This window comes from Chrysemys picta, chromosome 21 (assembly GCF_011386835.1).
Source record: "Chrysemys picta bellii isolate R12L10 chromosome 21, ASM1138683v2, whole genome shotgun sequence".
NCBI lineage: Eukaryota > Metazoa > Chordata > Testudines > Emydidae > Chrysemys > Chrysemys picta.
In genome coordinates, this window is record NC_088811.1 from 15,448,087 (window position 1) to 15,468,461 (window position 20,375).

The 20,375-nt window shown below is 44.7% G+C and overlaps 1 protein-coding gene across 5 annotated transcripts in view; it reads left to right on the forward strand.

Moving 5' to 3' along the window:
• UBR4 (ubiquitin protein ligase E3 component n-recognin 4) overlaps window positions 1-20,375 on the forward strand; it is a 117,548-nt gene that overhangs the window by 41,354 nt on the left and 55,819 nt on the right. For 2 of the 5 annotated variants that reach the window (XM_008167310.4, XM_008167312.4), the window contains exons 40-58: window positions 1,015-1,197; window positions 1,538-1,696; window positions 2,347-2,499; window positions 3,166-3,393; window positions 4,237-4,394; window positions 5,639-5,810; window positions 6,187-6,388; window positions 7,409-7,572; window positions 8,211-8,427; window positions 8,804-9,020; window positions 10,561-10,593; window positions 12,013-12,076; window positions 12,565-12,699; window positions 13,336-13,510; window positions 14,714-14,854; window positions 15,294-15,415; window positions 17,109-17,220; window positions 19,338-19,468; window positions 19,610-19,787. In XM_008167310.4, coding sequence (XP_008165532.2) covers window positions 1,015-1,197; window positions 1,538-1,696; window positions 2,347-2,499; window positions 3,166-3,393; window positions 4,237-4,394; window positions 5,639-5,810; window positions 6,187-6,388; window positions 7,409-7,572; window positions 8,211-8,427; window positions 8,804-9,020; window positions 10,561-10,593; window positions 12,013-12,076; window positions 12,565-12,699; window positions 13,336-13,510; window positions 14,714-14,854; window positions 15,294-15,415; window positions 17,109-17,220; window positions 19,338-19,468; window positions 19,610-19,787 — 2,944 coding nt within the window. The remainder of the gene's footprint in view (window positions 1-1,014; window positions 1,198-1,537; window positions 1,697-2,346; window positions 2,500-3,165; window positions 3,394-4,236; window positions 4,395-5,638; window positions 5,811-6,186; window positions 6,389-7,408; window positions 7,573-8,210; window positions 8,428-8,803; window positions 9,021-10,560; window positions 10,594-12,012; window positions 12,077-12,564; window positions 12,700-13,335; window positions 13,511-14,713; window positions 14,855-15,293; window positions 15,416-17,108; window positions 17,221-19,337; window positions 19,469-19,609; window positions 19,788-20,375) is intronic. The other 3 variants (XM_008167311.4, XM_065574851.1, XM_008167313.4) reach the window with 2 other exon arrangements.

The following is a 20,375-nucleotide window of genomic DNA, read 5'->3' on the forward strand; positions in this document are numbered from 1 at the left end:
AAGAGATGACTAAGAGGGGATATGATAGAGGTCTAGAAAATCATGACTAGTGTGGAGAAAAGTGTATAAGGAAGTGTTATTTACCCTTTCACACAACACAAGAACCAGGGGTCACCCAATGAAATTTATAGGTAGCAGGTTTAAAACAAAAGGAAATGCTTCTTCACACAACCTGTGGAACTCATTGCCAGGGGATGTTATAAAGGGCAAAACTGTAATTGGGTTCAAAAAAGAACTAGATAAGTTCATGGTGGATAGGTCCATCAGTGGCTATTAGCCAAGATGGTCAGGGATGGAACCCCATGCTCTGGGTGTCCCTAGCCTCTATTTGCCAGAAGCTGGGAGTGGACGACAGGGGATGGATCACTTGATGATTGCTTGTTCTGTTCATTCCCTCTGAAGCCTCTGGTATTGGCCTCTGTCGGAAGACAGGATACTGGGCTAGATAGACCATTGGTCTGACCCGGTATGGTCTCTCTTATGTTTGTAAAATTTTTACAACCTTGAAAACTGGAGTAATAGAAATGGAATGAAACTTAATAGTGCATAGTGCAAGGTCATGCACTTAGACAACAAGAACTTTGGCTATAAATAAATTTGAATAACTAACTCTTTTATGCCTACTTATAATAATAAGTTCTCATAGAGCTGGAAGGAACTGACCGAGACCCTGGTGGTTTTTCACCTTCCTCTGCAGCGTGGGGCATAGGTCACTTGCAGGTTTAAACTAAAGTAAATGGTGGATACTCTATAACTTGAAGTCTTTAAATCAAGATCTGAGGACTTCAGTAACTCAGCCAGCAGTACCTTCATGAAGGTACAGTCACATGGGCCTATTACAGGAGTGGGTGGGCGAGGTTCTGTGGCCTGCAGTTTGCAGTGAGTCAGATTAGGTGATCATGATGGTACCTTCTGGCCTTAAATTCTGTGAGTCTAAATGAAACTATTACAGTTGTTCAATCTCTGCCATTTGTCTCTACTTCTGTGTGTTCTTTGTGCTCCACAATGGCTCAGGTCCCAACTCTTGGCTCTCAAGAAGGTGCTTTTGAGAATGTCCGAATGAACTACAGCGGCGACCAGGGGCAGACAATCCGACAGCTGATCAGCGCTCATGTGCTGAGGCGGGTGGCGATGTGCGTGCTGTCCTCCCCGCATGGGCGCCGCCAGCACCTAGCGGTGAGCCACGAAAAGGGCAAGGTGAGTGCTGAGAAGGAGATGTGCTCCAATGGCGCAACAACCTAACGTGCATTTTAAAGTAAGATAAAAAAGATTTAAAATGTTCCATAATGACCAAAGAATCAAGCAGACTTCCTACGGTCAGACTCAAGGACTCTGTAAATGACTAGGCTTGTTTGGAAAAACCTCCCTGAGTGATTGTTACTTCAATTGTTTCATATTTTAGGGAACAAAAATCTTGCTTCTTGCTGCAGAGATGCTGAGACAATACATTGATAGAGTCCTATAAGAAGCTAGGTCCTGATAATTTCTGTTTGTGATACCAACATTAGAAAATTGACTTGATTTCATTATTTTGTAGATTACAGTGTTACAACTCTCAGCATTGCTTAAACAAGCGGACTCCAGCAAAAGGAAATTAACCCTTACCCGCCTTGCATCGGCACCAGTTCCCTTTACTGTACTGAGCCTAACAGGGAATCCCTGCAAAGAGGACTATCTAGCTGTGTGTGGGCTGAAGGTAAGGGTCTGACAAGCAAGAGAGTTCCTTTCCCTCAAACCAAGCTGTGCTCCTCTCTCCCTAGGCGATGGGTTGTAGAGTTCTGATTGGCTAGCAAAGATCCGAAGTCATTGTGGATGTCACTAATTCTAGTTCTTGAATCACCTGCTGCGAGTTTTAGCTGCAGCTTCATTTACTATGTCGATCCTATTTATTATTTTAAACCATTCTTGATAATGCCCAAATAAAACACTTCCTCAGATGACACGTAGGCCGACTGTCCTTTGTGCTACAGAAGCCAAAAAGAGTCTTTGTGTAACTAAAACGTCACTGAAATGGATGTGCTTAATCTTAATCTGCAGCCACTTCTAGTACTGAGCAATGGGTGATCATTTTGTATTTTTTCAAATCTCTGCACAATTTCCACAATTAAAGAAATATACCACCTAAGAAACCAGTAGTCTCAAATATTTGGGAAAAAAACCAGAAGAGGCACAGTTCTCTTGCAAAGTCATTCACCCTAAAAACAGGGATGCTTGATTTCTTCCTATATGAATCCATTATTTGTGTTTGGGGCTAGGGAGAGGTCAGTGGCAGGATTGATGGCCCTTGAATCTGTTTTTGCAGAAATACATATTTAATACTTGACATCTTTTATTTTCTTGTCCCAGGACTGCCATGTGCTAACATTCAGCAGCTCCGGATCAGTTTCCGATCACTTGGTCCTCCACCCCCAACTAGCAACAGGAAACTTCATCATTAAGGCTGTGTGGTTGCCAGGATCTCAGACAGAACTTGCCATTGTGACTGCAGACTTTGTGAAGGTATGGTCACAACCTGTGGGGTGATCCCTGATTGACTTGGTGCTGTGCATTGCTTTGCATTTCCCATGGAACTGACGTGGGGCTCTGGCGGTCTCCAGAGTCAGCAGTGTGTCAGAATAACACAGTGCTCTTAATTTACTAGGAAAATTTGAGTTCTAGGAGGGGCATTACTGTTACCTCTAGTTTTCTAATACGTATTGCTATTCACCACTGTTAGTAATAGACTGTTCACAGAAACACAAAAACAAAGGCCCACATTTTCATAAGTGATCTCTTAATTTGGGTGCCCATCTTGAAATATTTAAGATTTTATTTATTCGCCCCTGCCTCCCCCTTGCCCCCGAGGTACTGAACACCTGCAGCTCCCTTTGATTTCAGTTGTGGGGGCTGATACTTCTTAAAATCTGGCCTTGATTGTCTTAAAGTTGGACACTCAAAAGTGAAGGTCATTTTTGAAGACGGGGGCCGACATTTTCCCCTCTTCCTAACCTGATGAACACAGAAGAAAGAGGTCATTCATAGATCTGAGATTATCTTTATCTTTATCTCCATATTATGCCACCTGAATGATCTGCACCGTTGTAGGAATAGTTTCTGTGTTTATGCTGTATTAGGAAGAGCTGTTCTGTGGGCTCGCTGCTAATTCCCTCCCCTCTCCTCCCACAGATCTATGACCTTTCCGTAGATGCTTTGAGCCCAACGTTCTATTTCCTTTTGCCAAGCTCCAAGATCAGGGATGTCACTTTTCTGTTCAATGAGGAGGGAAAGAACATCATAGTCATCATGTCTTCTGCTGGGTACATCTATACTCAGCTCATGGAGGAGGCAAGCAGTGCCCAGCATGGACCATTCTATGTTACCAATGTGCTTGAAGTCAACCATGAAGACTTGAAGGTAATGGTGGCTTTCTCTACTAACTTTTTCTCTCCCTCTGCTCCTGGTGGTAAGAAGCAGCAGTTTCCTTTTCTTTACCTGATCTAGATCAATGAGGTTGCACTTTTTTCTGCGGAGAGAGAGAGAGAGAAATTCTGACACTGATTCTGACGCCATTTGGAGGGTGGTGGTTGAGGGGGAAGGTTGAAATTAAACCCGTTGATTCAGTCATCTAGAAAATTGAGCATGTTTTCCATGGTTGGATCTGAAGTTATCCCCAGCAGGATTTCACAGCAGGAAGATGGTTACGGAGCAGCGTTACTGTCAGTATGATGCACTGCTAATGGTGCAGTAGCTAGATTGGATGGGATCGTCCACTCTTATGCAGGGTCTGCAGAGACGCAAGCCTTTGTTTCTGTTCGGTGTCAACACTACTGTGGGCCTGGTGTGCACCACCCAGGCTGGCTAGTTTAAAATATTTCCGACCTCCATTCAGCCTCACTACCCCAGTACACTATGAAATGGGGAAATGAGGAACTACAAGCCAAGAAGAAAGCGCTCCTGGGAGCTGGAGATGAAGAGGGGTTGGCATGCAACATTCTCTCACACAGGTGCTGTCTCGTGCACTACCGATAGCCTGTGGGTGTGCAATCTCGGTATCTTGTTCAAAGGCGCTTGGAGTATCTCAGGGTGTGCAGCTTGGTGGTAATGTCATCGAAGGTTGCATTCTCAAAAGACCTTTGCTGTGTTACGTGATAGGTGGAAGGGCAGATGTTGAAATATTGTACTTGTTCAGGAATTTAAAAGCCTGACCACTCTAGCGCTCTGAAGATATGTGTGTTTATTTTTTCCTTGTCCCTACAGGATAGCAATGGCCAGGTGGCAGGAGGCGGCGTGTCTGTGTATTATTCCCATGTCCTTCAGATGCTTTTCTTCAGTTACTGTCAAGGCAAATCTTTCGCAGCCACGATTAGCAGGGCTAGTCTGGAGGTACAGCGGCTTTTCCCGATCAACATAAAGAGGTGGGACTGAGGGGCTGCCCCCCTCCAATTTCTGCTTCTTCTTAGCTGCAGTGGCTGTTCCCGGTGAAAGAACCCAGCTCCCACTGCCCAAGGCTTTATGTAGAGAACCTTCCTGCAGTTGTTGCATCTTACCGCTTTATATGTCACCTCCTGTTTCTACCCTCTCTGCTTGTAGAACAGTGAGACTGAAACTAAACCCAGTTGCTTTTGCAGTGGGGTGTATGTTTGTTTTGCTCACTAGGATTTCACAGCACAGAGGTGCCTTCGGAGCAATCTTACTGTCTGAGTGCAGAGCTTCCAATGGTGCAGCAACTGGAACTGATGGGATTATCCACCCTAGCAGAGGCTGTGGAGCAGGAAGCCTTTGTTTCTATTTGGCACTAGCACTGCAGTGGACCCTGAGCATTGTGCATATAAAGTCTTATTTTCAGGCTGCCCTGAGGGAAACCAATCTCTTATGCTATAAAAATGTCAAGAAGAAAGTTCTTCTATCATCTGTTCTGACAATCAGAGCTGGGCATTCAGGCCACAGAGTCTCACTAGCTTAGCATGAGGCAGATATCTTGCATTCTGTTTCCATGAATATCAGGTCCCAACATCTCCCTCACTCCAATCACACCTCGCCTGGTCATTTTGCACAGGGGCTTTCACCTCTGAGAGTTAGATCTCAGGGAGGATTATGTTCTTGGGGAGCATTTTTCTGTGCTTGTCTGTTTCCTTTGTATTCATCACATGGCCACGGTAGAGCATGGAACACTGTAGCCACTAACACAGATGCTTTGCTCTGAGACTAGTGCTCTTCTATTCTGTCTGCTAGGATGTGCTGACAAGTAATGTGGTGTTTTGCTATCACTCCCCTGCAAGCCTGATAAAAAGATACTTCAAATCTGGTTCAAGAGTAATTTTCCTGTTTTTATGGTAGTGTCACTAGAATTTTATATACCAAATGAATGGGGAAAGATGTTAAAGAATAGGGCTGGGTGTCAGGACTTCTGGGCTCTCCATGCTGCCACTGACTCAGCTGTGCAACTTTTTGCACTTCAGTTTCCCCATCTGTAAAATGGGAATAATACTGACGTACCTCCCAGGGATTTTCTGAGGTGGCTTAATTAACCAAGTGCTTTGAGATCCTCAGACGGTGATGTTACTTGTCGTGCTAGCTGGAATGAGAATTTTATTTAGCTTGATCCCACCCTTGCAGCTGCTTCTTGAGGTCATGTGAGCTTGGCCTTTCTCTCTTGCAGTTCAAATGGTGGGAGCAAGACCTCCCCAGCACTGTGCCAATGGTCTGAGGTGATGAACCATCCTGGGTTGGTGTGCTGTGTTCAGCAGACCACAGGCATTCCTCTGGTGGTCATGGTGAAGCCAGATACCTTCCTCATCCAGGAGATTAAAACCTTGCCAGCTAAAGCCAAGGTGAGTATTCCCTATCTTTTGCCCTTCAAATTGACTTTCCTGTGTGTCTATTGCTGCCACTTCTTCCAGGTTTCCCTTGCAGTGATGTCTTACAGCAAAGTCATCCTGGTAATAGCCACCAACACTGCACTTGAAAGTATTGTTTCAATACACAAACTGACTTTCCCCAAACCCACCCATGTTTTTAAGGTGTTTTCAACCTCTGTTTACTCTTCATTCTCCCTGCAAAGCCATTGAATCTCTTGCTCTGTTTTAGCCTCTGTTGGCTTGAGTACCTGCTATCCCTGATACTTGTGTGACACTTAGTCGACAAGCTTGTTTTCTGAGACAACAGCTTCTCTGGGCCTTTCATTTGCTGGTGTGTAACCTGTTTCAGATCCAGGACATGGTGGCCATCCGTCACACGGCCTGCAATGAGCAGCAGAGGACCACCATGATCCTTCTGTGTGAGGACGGCAGCCTGAGAATATACATGGCAAATGTTGAGAATACTTCTTATTGGCTCCAGCCTTCCCTCCAGCCTAGCAGTGTCATCAGCATCATGAAGCCAGTTCGCAAACGCAAGGCAGCTGCTATCAGTAAGGCTGCTTTCCTTTCATATCATGTCTAAGTCGCCAGTAAAGAAATTAACAATGGAATAAATACAGGGTCTGTCACCTTCTCCCCAGAAATAGGATCCTTCACAATCCAGATGAAGTCCCAAGCAACTCCATCAAAATTTTCCATTTAACTTCCCCTTCATGAGAACCCTATCTTACATAACTTTTCAAATGTCCTTGCCCATCCTTCAGAAGTAGGACATCTCTCTTCATAAAGATGATAGCCAATGGGGGCCTGGGTGGCTAAGGGAGTTAGTAATGGAATAATGGAACCTTTCATTTCTAAATTGCTGGTTTGAAGCTAGGCTGGGTTGATATTGAGCAGAATTCATTACCACCTGGTGGTGGTTTGAGTCTGTCTTGTCCCTAGCGGACACACATCCACATCACACAGTCACTGCTACAACTGGCCGCTTTGTCGGCTTCTCAAAAAACCAAGGACTGAATGAGCATGCAGATTGGATTACCCCCTCTTTGCTAGAGGCCAGCATTGAAGCATGTTGGTGGGGTAATATGGGGAAGTGCATGCTGCCACTGCCTATGCTATACCTGTTCTGTAAAGAGAACTTCAGTCTTCAAGACTCCCAATTCAGAACTTTTTGCCAGCACTAGATTCATATTTTTTAAAAAATTCCCCAGTGTCTAATGTTAACCTGTTATACAAGGGTCACTACTGAAAATAGGATAGCATCACATAGGCACTTGGCTCTGGTAATCATTTTACTAGTAAACACCAGGGTTGGGTGTTATGGGGTTAGCATGGGATGATTAATCTTTCAGCACTAATCTCATTTGTTTGAGCTGCAGATAAGCTGAGTAAGAGGACCTTTTCCTAGGAAAGCTGCTCTTATTCATGGCATGGCATATGTATCTGATCAATGCATAACTAATTAGAAAGCTAGCGCGTTCCCAAGAGATGTGCGGTCAGTCTGCAGTTGGAGCACTCTAGCTTTACCTGTGTGTGTGTCTTTTTTTAGCCATTGGTATCCTCTCTTTCAGCGACTCGCACCTCCAGTCAAGTGAACTTTCCCATTGACTTCTTTGAACACAACCAGCAGCTCACAGATGTGGAGTTTGGAGGCAATGATCTCTTGCAGGTTTATAATGCCCAGCAGATAAAGCACCGGCTCAACTCCACTGGCATGTATGTGGCCAACACCAAGGTAAATCAGATTCTTTGGGAGCTCTCAAGTATTTACATAATTCTGTCATAAGGGTGGTGTGCTCTTCGTGAGCAGTTGTTTTATAAAAAGTGTACATTCTCATTCGAATGACCCTCTGCCAATCCTGGAGACTGCTGGGCTAACGAACCCCATCAGCGACTGGAGGATGTTTGTATACAAATTTTGGTTGGTCACCCAATCTGAGTCCTGTAAGAGCCAGCTTGGCATCAAACTTGCAGCTATTCATTTGCCACTAGGAGCTTTAGTTCTGTACCTCAACTGTCCCTCTCTTTCACTATTTTTGTTGTTTTGGGCCTTTTCTTTCCTTGACTGCTATTTTTCTCTCTGGCTCCATTCTTCTCTCCAGCACAGAGCATCCCTCTTCCCAAATAAGTTGGCCTTTGAGCCCTATTTATTTGCTGTTGTACCCAGTCCTTCCCAGCAGGTCCACGGGTTTGCTACTAAAGTTAGGTAGTGAAAGAAGACAATTCCCAGGAAACATTCTGTTCCTGTCATGGTGTAAGCAGGCCACCGGCATTGCAGTGAGATGGTGCATAGGCCTTCCCATTCCAGGGTGCTCGTGATTAGAAATACCCATCTTCAGCTTTCCCTTCCTCAGTACTGATTGTCTCCTGCAGCCTGGTGGCTTTACCATCGAAGTCACTAACAACAACAGCACAATGGTGATGACAGGCATGAGGATCCAGATTGGCACTCAGGCAATTGAGCGAGCTCCCTCCTACCTGGAGATCTTTGGCCGCACCATGCAGTTGAACATGACCAGGGCTCGTTGGTTTGATTTTCCTTTCACACGGGAGGAAGCCCTGCAAGCTGACAAAAAATTAACCATCTTCAGTAAGTCTTTGGTCTTGGTTGCATGCTTTAACTACCTGCAAGCTAACTGGGGGTGTCTGGGGGCTGTTGCACTTCAGCTGTTAGTGGGCAGAGGTTCCACCAGGAATTAGTTTTACAGGGGCATAGCCACGGTTCTAATCATTCTGGGCTTCTGTAAAGTAGCTATTTTATAGTGGGTCCAGCACCCCATTGCAGAGGGCACATGCAGCATCTCTAAGTTACAAGGATTCTGTGCTGAGATAGCATGGAGGAAAAGACATTAGAAAATAAGACAAAGCTATGTTTCAGAACGGATGAGTGCTGGGTAAATTGAATGTAAACTTGCTTGCTGGTATCAAAGAGAAGGAACCTGCAAAATCTCTCTTGCTCCTTGCAGTTGGGGCCTCTGTGGATCCTGCTGGAGTCACAATGATGGATGCTGTCAAAATTTATGGCAAGACCAAAGAGCAGTTTGGCTGGCCTGATGAGCCCCCAGAGGATTTCCCATCTGCCTCAGTGAGCAACGTTTGTCCCCCGAACCTGAATCAAGGAAATGGTACGGGAGACTTGGAGTCTGCTACCCCTGCTGCTGCCAGTGGGACTGTCCTGGAGAGGTATCTATCTATCTATATCTATATATATATTGTTTTTATTTGCCTTTAAAAGTTACTAGTTCTACTGGTGCCCTGGATGCACTTGCGTGGCATTCTTACCTGGGAGCTTTTATACTGGTAATGAAGTGTTCCTCATTTTCATATAACGTGACAATTCTGTCATGCCACCAAAGAGTCAATGTGCAACTCTTCCAAAATGGTTTCCTGCTGCTCCCCTCTAATCTCCCATGTGGAGTTGAGGATGGAGCTCCATGCATTCTCCTTCACATTACCAATTGAGTCTGTCTGCAGCAACCTCAAGCAGCCTCCGATGGCTTCTGCCTTCTTGCCACCTTTTCTTATTTAAATCTGGGATCCTTTTACAGCCACCAAAGATCACAAAAGTTAGAGGCTATTTGAACCTAAGCTCACTTCTGAGGAGCTTTCTCTTCATTCCTCTTTTTAGTTTCTGTGTGACCTTGCCCTACATATGTTCTCCTCTCTTCTTTCTCTGTAGCAACTACTTGTGTGGCAACTTCCTCATAGGCCAGGGATTCCCAAACTTTTCAGTCTTGCAGTCCAGCTATTATAATACTAGCTATTGCATGAGAGCCTGTCCTGGGACTCATACAATATCCAGGTGTGGAACATACCATGAACAGGAGTTGGGGGTGTATATGGTAGAGGACAGAGAATTTCTGTTGCTTTCTTTTCTTTTCTTCTACACTCCCGCCTCAGGGTCTTAGAGTCCATGCAGCAGAGACTGTGTGTGGCCAGGAAACTAGTGGAGACAGAAGGCGGGAAAGTAAAATAAAGATAGATCAGATGACTCAGTGCAGAGAGAAGCTAATATGACTTAAAAACTAGCCAAATTCATTGCTGGTGTAACTTGACTGACTTCATTGGAGATGCACAGAGGTTAAGTGGCTCTTCGGAGGAAATTTTCAAAGGCCATAGGCACTTAAGTCCCGTTGAAAGTCACCTTTGAAAATCTACCCCATTATCAGTGCTTCTTTTTCTTTAGGCTAGATCTTTCTTTCTTTCTTTCTTTTCTCTCCTCTGCTGCCCTGTCTCCACCAGGTGTCTCCCTCTCAATGGAAACTTGAGCAGTGGGACTATGTTTTCATAAAACTTAAAGCTAGACTGATCAAATAAAGTATTTTTCTTGGATCCACTTTATGAACTATAAAATTCCCAGCTGCCTGGTGACCCCAAAAAAGGGTTGTGGACCCCTTGTTAGGAACCACTGTTGTAGGCAAGAGGCAGTTTCCGATGGAGAAGTTGGGTGTCTAGACGCTATATCCTTAACCTAGCCTTCAGTAGTGCTTTTAACCAATGTGCTTGGCTTCTCTGTGCTAGATGGCCTCGATCTCCTTTAATTTGTTTTGCTGTTAGGGAAGTGGTGTGCTGCCCAAATAGGAGTCCTGCTTGGAATGACTGTATATATCGCTCTCCCAGCTTCCTGACTCCCCATTTAATTTGCCTTTTGCTTAGAATGTGTTCTAGGTAGTTTTCTGTGAGCTTCACACATTTTTTTTTCTTTTTCTTTGCTCCCCAAAAGTTCTGAAACTGAGTCCCTAACCATCCTGGACCGGTTAGTATGCCATCCTTTTCTCAGCACGAATGAGTGTGTGTCAGAGACAGAACACATGATGTGGCTTTTGTTGACTGTTTATTTTTTTTTAAGTGACATTTGCTTCTTTACATTCTGGTCATTGCATGGCAGAAGATTTAGCAAAATGTAAAGGCGTGGTGGATTGAGAATTTCTGCTGCATACCGTATAACTGTTGCTTGTTGACACTCCTCAGCTCACTTTGTCCCTCCTTGTGCCTCTCTTTTTCCCCTTCTATTTCCCCACTGGTTTTGTGGGTGTATGAGGAGAAATAAACTGTTCAGTTGTTTAACTGTCAAACAAGTGACCAGAGAACTTGCCCAGTCCTTATATTATTTCTTCTACCCAGTTTTTAATCTTATGTTCTGCTCTCTCTCCTTGTTCTTTATGCTGTCTCTCCTCTTCCCTTTCCCCTCCTGATCTGTGTAGCTTGGCCCCTGTTACTCTGTTCTGTGTTGCTCTCTCCGGCTGTGTTACGGTGCTCCTTTGGATGTGTCAGTTGAGCATTTCAGACAGTTTCATTGCGAGGCAGAGAGGAGGGCGACAAGGGAGAATTGGCACAAGACTGCAAGTCCTGAATAAGACTTTCCCTGTGGGCGAGCATTTTACTAATATGCCTTGCCTAGGGTCAAAAGTGGTCGACTGAAGGCTCTTGGATTTGGGTCTCTTTTGTAACTCATGTTTTGGACATACCTAGGTGCATACCTAGTTCATCTAATTGTACTGCTGGAGCATTTGGGATGAAACTCTAAATTGGAAAGAGTACCCTCTGTGAAAATAGCAAGTGAGTACAGATGCTCCCTGGGTTACGCAAACCCGATTTACGGAAATCTGGACTTGGGGGAAAAGTTCTGTAAGCTTTTTTTTTTCTTTTTGCGTAATTCTCGGAGATACGTTCCCGACTTACGCAAAATTCGACTTACGCTAGGCGTTCCGGAACAGAACGCTTGCATAAGTCGGGGAACTTCTGTAGAATCTTGCTCCCTTAGAAAAAGCATAACCGACTTTTCTCATGTGTCATACCAACCCTTGATCTGCAGTCATATACGTCTGTGGGCCATGGTGAATTGGTACTGTCAAGACAATCCAAGTTATCCCTGCTGCAGGCAGCATAAGGAAATGTTTTATCCTCTTTGGTAGAGAAAAGCCCCTGTCTTTCAGCTGTGGATTATTAAAGCAGTCCTAAGTTTGTCTGTGAGCGTGAGCCAGGTTTAACTCTGGTCTGTAACACAATGAAATGATATGCATGGTGCCTGTGGCAGGTTTTATCATGCTTTGATTTTGTACTTGGCATCCGTTAGCGGTTTCTGAGCTACTCATGACTGTAGCCTGCATAAAGCAAAGTGCTAAGGAGAGAGAAGGGTTGCTGTACTCAAGCCTGCTTTCCTTTCTTCCTTCAGGCTAGTAGTGAGTTCTTTAGAAGCACTGGAAAGCTGCTTTGCTGTAGGACCAGTCAACGAGAAGGCAAGTAACTTTCTGAATACATCTTGAGCTTTCAAAGACGGGGGAGGAGGAGAGAGATCAGCAGCAGCTCCTGCAGCCCTAGGGGCCTGATACCAGAAGAGAGCCGCATCCGTTTTGCTCAGAGCAGAGATCTGAAACTTGAGTTAGTGAAAAGCATTTGAAACTAGTTTTAAATGACAATTGGCATTTGCGTTTATGGCTGGTGGGAATTTTCGTGCCGCACAGTGACCTGGTTTGTGAATACAGCAGGGTGGGAGCCCAGCAAACCAAAGAGGAACTTTCTGATGTATAAACCTAAAATGCTGTCTAAATAATAAAGGTAGCCTCATGTAAAAGCAATATTCAATCAAGGAGGAAACCTACATTCCTGGGAGGGGGAGGTAATGCAAGAAGCATTAAGCAGGAGTGATTGAGAAGTCAGACTTGCATGCCCATAGCACTTTCAGTGGTAAATTTACTGAAGGCTTTTTATCTGTCCCCGGGAACAGGAAAAGAGCAAGGCTGCAGCTCAGGAACTGGCTACCATATTACTCTCAATGCCAGCTCCCTCCAGCGTCCAGCAGCAAACCAAGAGTCTCCTGGCTAGCCTTCACACCAGCCGCTCGGCATACCATAACCACAAGGTAAGCTGTTGGAGGGTTTTCCAAGCCTGCTGTAACTACCCAGTGGCATGGCTGACGTACGAGGTGCACCCAAAGGACATCTATTCCAGGCAACATGTGCCTGCCCGCCTAGTCTTTATTTCCATCAGAGAGTTTTGTATTCATGACACTTTGAAGATTTGGGTGTGAATCCATATTTTAAATAAAGAGTAACAGTTAATCTGGGGGGAAACACATGGGTATCTTGGGACATGCTGAAGTTAGACTGCAAATTATGTCCTATAGGTCTGATGTCTGCAGGGCAACCAGGTTTGAATCAAATACTATAGAACAATATCAGGTAAATCATGGTTAGACCTGAAAAATCTAGTCATACCACAAAAATGTAGACTACTGCATCGTCTAACCCAGTTAACAGCTGTGAATCGATACCCTTTTAAGTGATATAGAGAAATGAAAATCCATTCTCCAAGTGGAATTTGTTTGTCGCTGAGTGGTTTCTACTGCTGCTGACACATGTGATGATGGTGAAGAGTTAATAGGGAGTTCGCTTTTTAGTGAAGGCTAAATTGTCCCATCTACTTCCTCCCACACTAGCTCTTTAGACCTTTGCTACTGCTGTTCCCTTGTTTGTCTTTAATAATCCTTGCTTTGCAGGATCAGGCCTTGCTGAGTAAAGCCATCCAGTATTTGAGCTCCTCCAGCAAAGAAGGGAAGGACCTGGACCCTGAAGTGTTTCAGAGGTTGGTGATCACTGCTCGATCCATCGCTATTATGAGGCCAAACAACCTGGTCCATTTCACGGAGTCAAAGTTGCCACAGACGGAAACAGGTGAATAAACCAGTGAATTTCTATTTTTGTCTTTATTGAACTTTCCCTTTTATTATTATTATTATTTATTTTTTATTATCTCCTAGAACTGGAAGGGACCTTGAAAGGTCATCAAGTCCAGCCCCCTGCCTTCACTAGCAGGACCAAGTACTGATTTTGGCCCAGATCCCTAAGTGGCCTCCTCAAGGATTGAACTCACAACCCTGGGTTTAGCAGGCCAATGCTCAAACCACTGAGCTATCCCTCCCCGCTTTGGATAGTTGTGTATATTTTATGTTTTGCTTGTACAGCTACTTTATATAAGGGCTGGCAGTTCCCATATGCATTTTATCCTCCATGGTGCATGAGTGACCAAAGAGACTTCAATTCACTGAGATGTAAAGGCTCATGTGTTGTGTATTCTCTCTCCCATACTTTTGGGGTCTGTGCCATCTGTTCTACATAGAAGTTGGGTAGTCATTGCGTGGGTCTCTAATTCAGAAACATGTCATAGAGTGGTGCTGGTGGCAAGTGTCCCAGACTAGATCCAGCACAAAGGTTTTAAAGGGGTCAGTTGAGACTGACAAAAGTCCACTGTTACCGGCCTGGGGGAGGCAGAAGTCTGACCATCTCCCACTCCTCCCCAGCCCCTAGCAGCTACTGGGATTGTTGAGGATGGGAGAGTTGGGGCTTTAAATGGGGTCCCTTTAACAAAATTTTTTTTTAAAGTCAAGTAGAAATGGCAGGGACAGGTCTATGAGAATAACATTCATTAGACATTTGGTAGCTCTCCTGATCAAGGCATTGGCTGCCTTTCAGTAGTAGTCAATATCAACTTAACTCCGTGGTGCCTTGCTTGCTAACAAACTCTCTTCCCCTTCCCTGCCACTAGTGATGGTAAGCTTAAGGCTGAACTCTGACAGTGAGAGATGTCCAGAAGACATTGTATCCCCTGACAGATAGCTGGGAAGTGAGGAGGTGGGGAAGATGCAATTTCTCAGATAATTGGGTCTCAGGCTATTTAGAGCATTATACGTTAGTATCGAAAAAGACAGGCACCACTTTAAGCTCATGACGTGAGTTCCAGATTTAAATTAATTTTTCGCAATTTCCCCCCTTGCATAAAACAGTGGTGTGAGCCTTACAAGCTTCCTGACTTTCTGTGACCAAAATCCTGCTTTGTGAGTCTGCGTGGTTCTGATGGTTACTTTTCTCCCTTCACAGAGGGAGGTGAAGAAGGACGGGAAGCCCAGAAACCCACTGAAGGAGATGGGTGGAGTTTTATCACCCACCTGGTCAACCATTTCTGGAAGCTACATGCATCAAAACCCAAAAATGTCTTCCTGGCTCCTGCCTGCTTACCGGGTATGTTAAAGCTGAACCTTGTCGTTTGCCAAAGTGAAGCTTGGGTATTTTTGAAGCAGCCCATCTGAAATGACGCTAGTAAAGGGAAAAAATGGTTTCATATTTGCTTGCATATTTCCCTGTTAAATGATATGAATAAATGCCGATCTAATGCTTTTCTATCTTGTACAAATACAAAAAGCATAAGTAGTGATGGCTTATATACCTCGCCACAAGGATGGAAGTTTTTGGCGGTGGTGGAATGTTTGCCAAGTAATTATGGTTTTATACTTTTAGGGAACTTGTCTGTATAAACTTCTTTTGGTCTTCATGTTTTATTGTTTTTTCTAATGCCAACAGTGTGCGAGTCTGTTTACAGACAGGTATAAACAAAAGGGCCCTTCCTGAAGAGCTTAGTCTAAATAGTAATTCACAATCCTACACTCTTGTTCCTACTTAGGTCTGACGCATGTTGAAGCCACAGTCAACGCTCTGGTGGACATTATCCATGGATACTGCACGTGTGAACTGGATTGTATCAACACAGCATCCAAGATCTACATGCAAATGTTACTCTGTCCTGTACGTAATCTTGCTGTCATTGTATGCTGGTTTCTCCTGTACCACTGACAGTGTGAGGACAGCCTAACACAGGCAGGGTGGTACGAGAAGGCTAGCAGTTTGCGTGGTGGAGGCTGTGTGGTCAAAGCCCCATGTACTCTGTAGCAACTTCTGCAGTTAACTTCTATAGTCACGCCCCTAGATTCTGCACCTCTGGATATCCTCTGGCAATCTCAGATACATTATAAAATGGAGGTTCTTGTTGAACTAAATGTAACTATGCATAATGCAATCAATGCAGTATCCCTGGTTTTATTTAATTTTATATTACATTCAATTTGTTTTATTTTGCCATTGACTTAATTTTATTGAGGACACAACTGACTTTATGGAAACTGGCAGGAAAGAAGCTGAAGTCTTTGGCAGCTGGGGCTTTTGGCTCCTGGAAAGGTGTGAGAGGTGGTTTAAGCACACTACCCTGTTTCCCCGAAAATAAGACATCCTCCGAAAATAAGGCCTACTTACAGTTTTGCCTCTCGTTGTAATATAAGGCATCCCCCCGATAATAAGACCTCCCCGATAATAAGGCATCCACCGATAATAAGGCATTTTTCATTTCTGAAAAATAAGACATCCCCTGAAAATAAGACCTAGCGCATCTTTGGGAGCAAAAATTAATATAAGACACTGTCTTATTTTCGGGGAAACAGGGTAGCTGTTTTGGCTATGATCAGCAGTGAAATAGATAAGTGATGACATTTTAATCAGTACCCATTATATGTCATAACCAACACCACTGAAAGGAGTGGGGCAGTTCATAGAAGCTCAGAGGAGCTATTGTTTCTCACACTGCAAATTCAGACAGTGTTGCTTTTTTACTCCTTTCATGTTTTTAAGGTCATCTTCGCAACCTTAAGGGCTAGATGCTTTTTTATTATTATTAAATGAAACTTTTAGATGTGGGTACCTGATTTGTGATGAAACTCTAACGCAGGAATCATGAATTACTCAAGACCCTTTTTATAGTATGTCCTTGGTCAACCTGTGAATTCCCAGTTTTCTAAAAGCAACCATCTGATATCCAACAGTATTGTCCTTTGCATAATATGGGAGGGTGTTGGGGCAGGAGAGGGCTGAAAGACACCTGCTAGAGATCTGATACCAGTTCAGCTGCCAGTGTAAAGTTGTCACTCCTTACATTCCCGGTGATGAAATCGAGACATTGTAAGCTCAAAGTTGGTAGAAAAAAGTACAACATAATATGTGCATGGGCAAAAAGAATGTTTGACCCGATGCTCAAACCACAAAACCAACTGCTGAGGAAATGTGCTTACGAGCAGGAGGCAGACATATTGTGAAAACATCCTATGCATTTACAACAAGGAGTAGTGGGACTAGATCGCCTGTACTATTGGCATCAGTTGTGCCAGAGATTGGTATTATAAAGGGGTAGAAATTAATGGTAAAGAATAGAGGTTGTAGAGAGGGGGAGAGTATATACTGTATGCTTGCCATGTGGTAGCATGGGATAGATGATCATAGTTGCCTTAGGGAACAGTAAAAAGTGTTATAATGGGGAAGACAATAGCTGTGCTATATGTTTGCATGATGACTAATAGAGAGTCAGCTGGGTATTTCTTAGATGGATTCATAAGGACTGTTAATATACAGGTAAAGCAGGAGAAGGTTAATGATCAATCTGTTTACATTGCAGGATCCTGCAGTGAGCTTTTCCTGTAAACAAGCTTTAATTCGAGTGCTGAGGCCGAGGAACAAGCGGAGACACGTGACACTGCCATCTTCTCCTCGCAGCAACACCCCCATGGGTACGCGTAACCTTCCTCTCTGCTTCTGACTAATCTGGGCCACCTTATGCACAAAAGTTCATATAAGATCATGTGATATGAGCTCACCCTTAGCAAGGGGAAAATCCAGTCCTTTAAAAACAGCCCACAAACCTAGGTGACCAGACAGCAAACGTGAAAAATCGGTACGGGGGTGGGGGGTAATAGGAGCATATATAAGAAAAGGACCCAAAAATCGGGATTGTCCCTATAAAATCAGGACATCTGGTCACGCTACACAAACCTGATTTCTCAAATTGGCATCTTGTGTAACGCTACATAATGTAATGCTGTGTGTAATGCCCCCACTTTATATATAGTTCCACACTGTTTATCCAGTCTAGACTGCGATAGTGCAGACTGTATCAACGATTCTGTCTGTACTTTCATGGGTTTAAAAGTTGGCTGTAAACTTTTGCTCCAGGCTAAAATTAGCCAATCAGGTCTCCATCCAAGAGAGAAATATTTTTAGAACTTAATGGCTGGTGGAAGGTGCTACAGTAGAGACGGAAGTATCTGATCTATGGCTAAATGGAGGACAATGCAGGTTTCCTTCCCATCATTGTACCTCTGCCCTGTTTTGGAGTAGCCACATCTGTGTAAAGAGTGTGCATTATCTACCCATCCAGTTCTTGGTATGTCTGCTGAGACTAGAACAGCGACCACCCAGACAGCCAATTTATTTCATGTAGCCAGGGGTGGGGAACCGTTTTTCTATCAGGGGCCATTGACGCACATCAAAAATCAGTCAGGGACCACACACAGCTCCCTGGCTCCATGCTGCTCTGCTCACTGAGGGGCCAGGTGGCTCTGCCTGCGCCTGCCGCTCCCATTGGCCGCGGTTCACGGCCGATGGGAGCTGCAGAGCTGGCACTGGGGGCAGGGGCAGCACGCGGAGCTTCCCTGATCGCACTTGTGCCTAGGGGCTGCAGGGACATGCCGCCATGGGGGTGGCGCTGAGGCTCAGGGTGTCTGGCCCGTGGTGCAGAGACTTACCGTAGGCCGGATGAAAAGAAGCCTCGGGCAGGAGGTTCTCCATCCCTGATGTAGGCCAAGAAACAGTGATCTGAACAATTAGTCACTGCCAACCTGGATGGGTTTGAACTTGATGTAAGACTCTTTTTTTCCCCCCATTATCAGTCCCCTGGCCCATCCTTGTGAGTTTCCTCTCCCGTATGCAAGAATAATAATATCCCAAAATGTAGGCGGGGGGAGGGGTGGCACAAGAGGGGTTTTGGAAGTGTTCTCTTCTTCCCTCAGCTTTGTGTAGCTCATCCTCCAAAATCTGAAGTTTTCTTAGATGGATTCCTAAGGACTGTTACTATACAGTTAAAGCAGGAGAAGGTTAATGATCAACCTGTTTACATTGTAGAATCCTGCACAGAGCTTTTCCTGTAAACAATTTTTTTTCTTTTCTTCCACCCCAAAAGCACTGTATTGTGCTGATCATCCTGGCTGAGGAAAGCTGGAAATGGCTTCCTCCAGGATTGGCCAGGGAGTTGCTACAGAGCAACTTGAGTTGTTCCTTTTTATGATACCCTGCACCTGCAAGGACTTAGCTTTTTCATTTTGAGGGTGAAACAAAACCTGAGACTCTTACTCCTGACTTCCCCAAGCCAGCCTGTTAGTCACTTTATAATTGAGTGACCTAAGAACAGTGGCATTGTGAGAGGGTTTTTTTTGCATTCTAGAGCTTTCCCCTGTTCTCCCTCTGTTCCTGGGGGGTCCTCTGCATCCCTGAAGATGAATCTTTGCATTCCCTCACCTTGAGGCTTTGTTTGCCTCCCCTCACAACCGAGGATGACTGTACGAAAGTCCCTATGGAGTCCCATCAGTGCTGCTCCTTACATAGAGGGTGTACAGCTTAGAAGCACTCAGGTGTGGAGCATTCTACCTCAGTTACAGTTGTCCCAGTCTTTGCCAGCCAGCAGAGCAAGAGAGTGGGAAAATACCCTGGGTCTCCCACATAGCTGTGCAGAACTCTGCCATTACAGACAGCGCTGGGGTGTTGGTCAGCATTGCCCACTGCTCCGCACATTAGTGTGGAGAGAAAGGGATGAGGAAAGGGTGTGTTTGTGAATGGTATTTTTGTGGCCCAGGAGATAAGGACGATGACGACGACGATGATGCAGAAGACAAAATGCAGAGCTCTGGGCTAGCAAATGGCGAGCATATTCGACAAGAGAGCCAGGAGCAAAACGAGGTGGATCACGGGGACTTTGAGATGGTGGTGAGCCCAGAGTTTTTTTTGTTTGGAGTCTTTATTTTTAAAAAGTACTCAGGTTTAGTTTAATTGCGGTTGTTCAACCCCAAGCACTCCATTGGATGGGGGTGATCTGGTAGAAGCTCTGTCTGTGTTCCTTCTCCTTAGTCTGAGTCAATGGTGCTGGAGACTTCTGAAAATGTGAATAATGGCAACCCTTCTCCTCTGGAGGCTCTCCTGGCTGGAGCAGAGGGTTTCCCACCCATGCTGGACATTCCTCCAGATGCAGATGATGAAACAATGGTGGAACTAGCCATTGCCCTGAGCCTGCAACAAGACCAGCAAGGTAAGATGTGCATGTTATCTGAGACAGATTGGAATCCCAGTTTCAAAGGGCCTTGGGGATTTAGAAACCAATCTTGCATTGAATTCCCTATTTGAGATGGGCACTTAATTCCCTAGGACCCTTTTGGAAAATCTCAGCCTACCTGACTTGTCTGAGGCTGCATAAGAAATTTGAGGCAAAGTTGGAATTGAACCAAGATCTCCTGACTCCCAGCCCCGTGCCTTAAAAACGAGATCATCCTTCCACTCCCAAATGACCATTGGGTGCAGTGGATTGGAACTGGAGCAGATGAGACCTATTAAGCCATGAGAGGCAATACTACTCTTAAGGGGTGGGGCAGATGTTGGTTATGTATATTTTTAGCTTTTGTTCACATACATTTCTATCATTGCCAAGTTATCACAAAGAGCCTTTGTGGAGGAAGTGTTCTCTAAGGAAGGATTTGAATGAGTAGTGGGTGGCCAACTGGCATAGGAGATAGGCAGACTGCACCAAGTAGAAGAGCTGGCATGAGAAAAAATACTTAGATGACTGGGGAACAGTTGGCTGAGGGGCTTGTGCAGAGCAAAGCCAGCAAGATGGAATCAG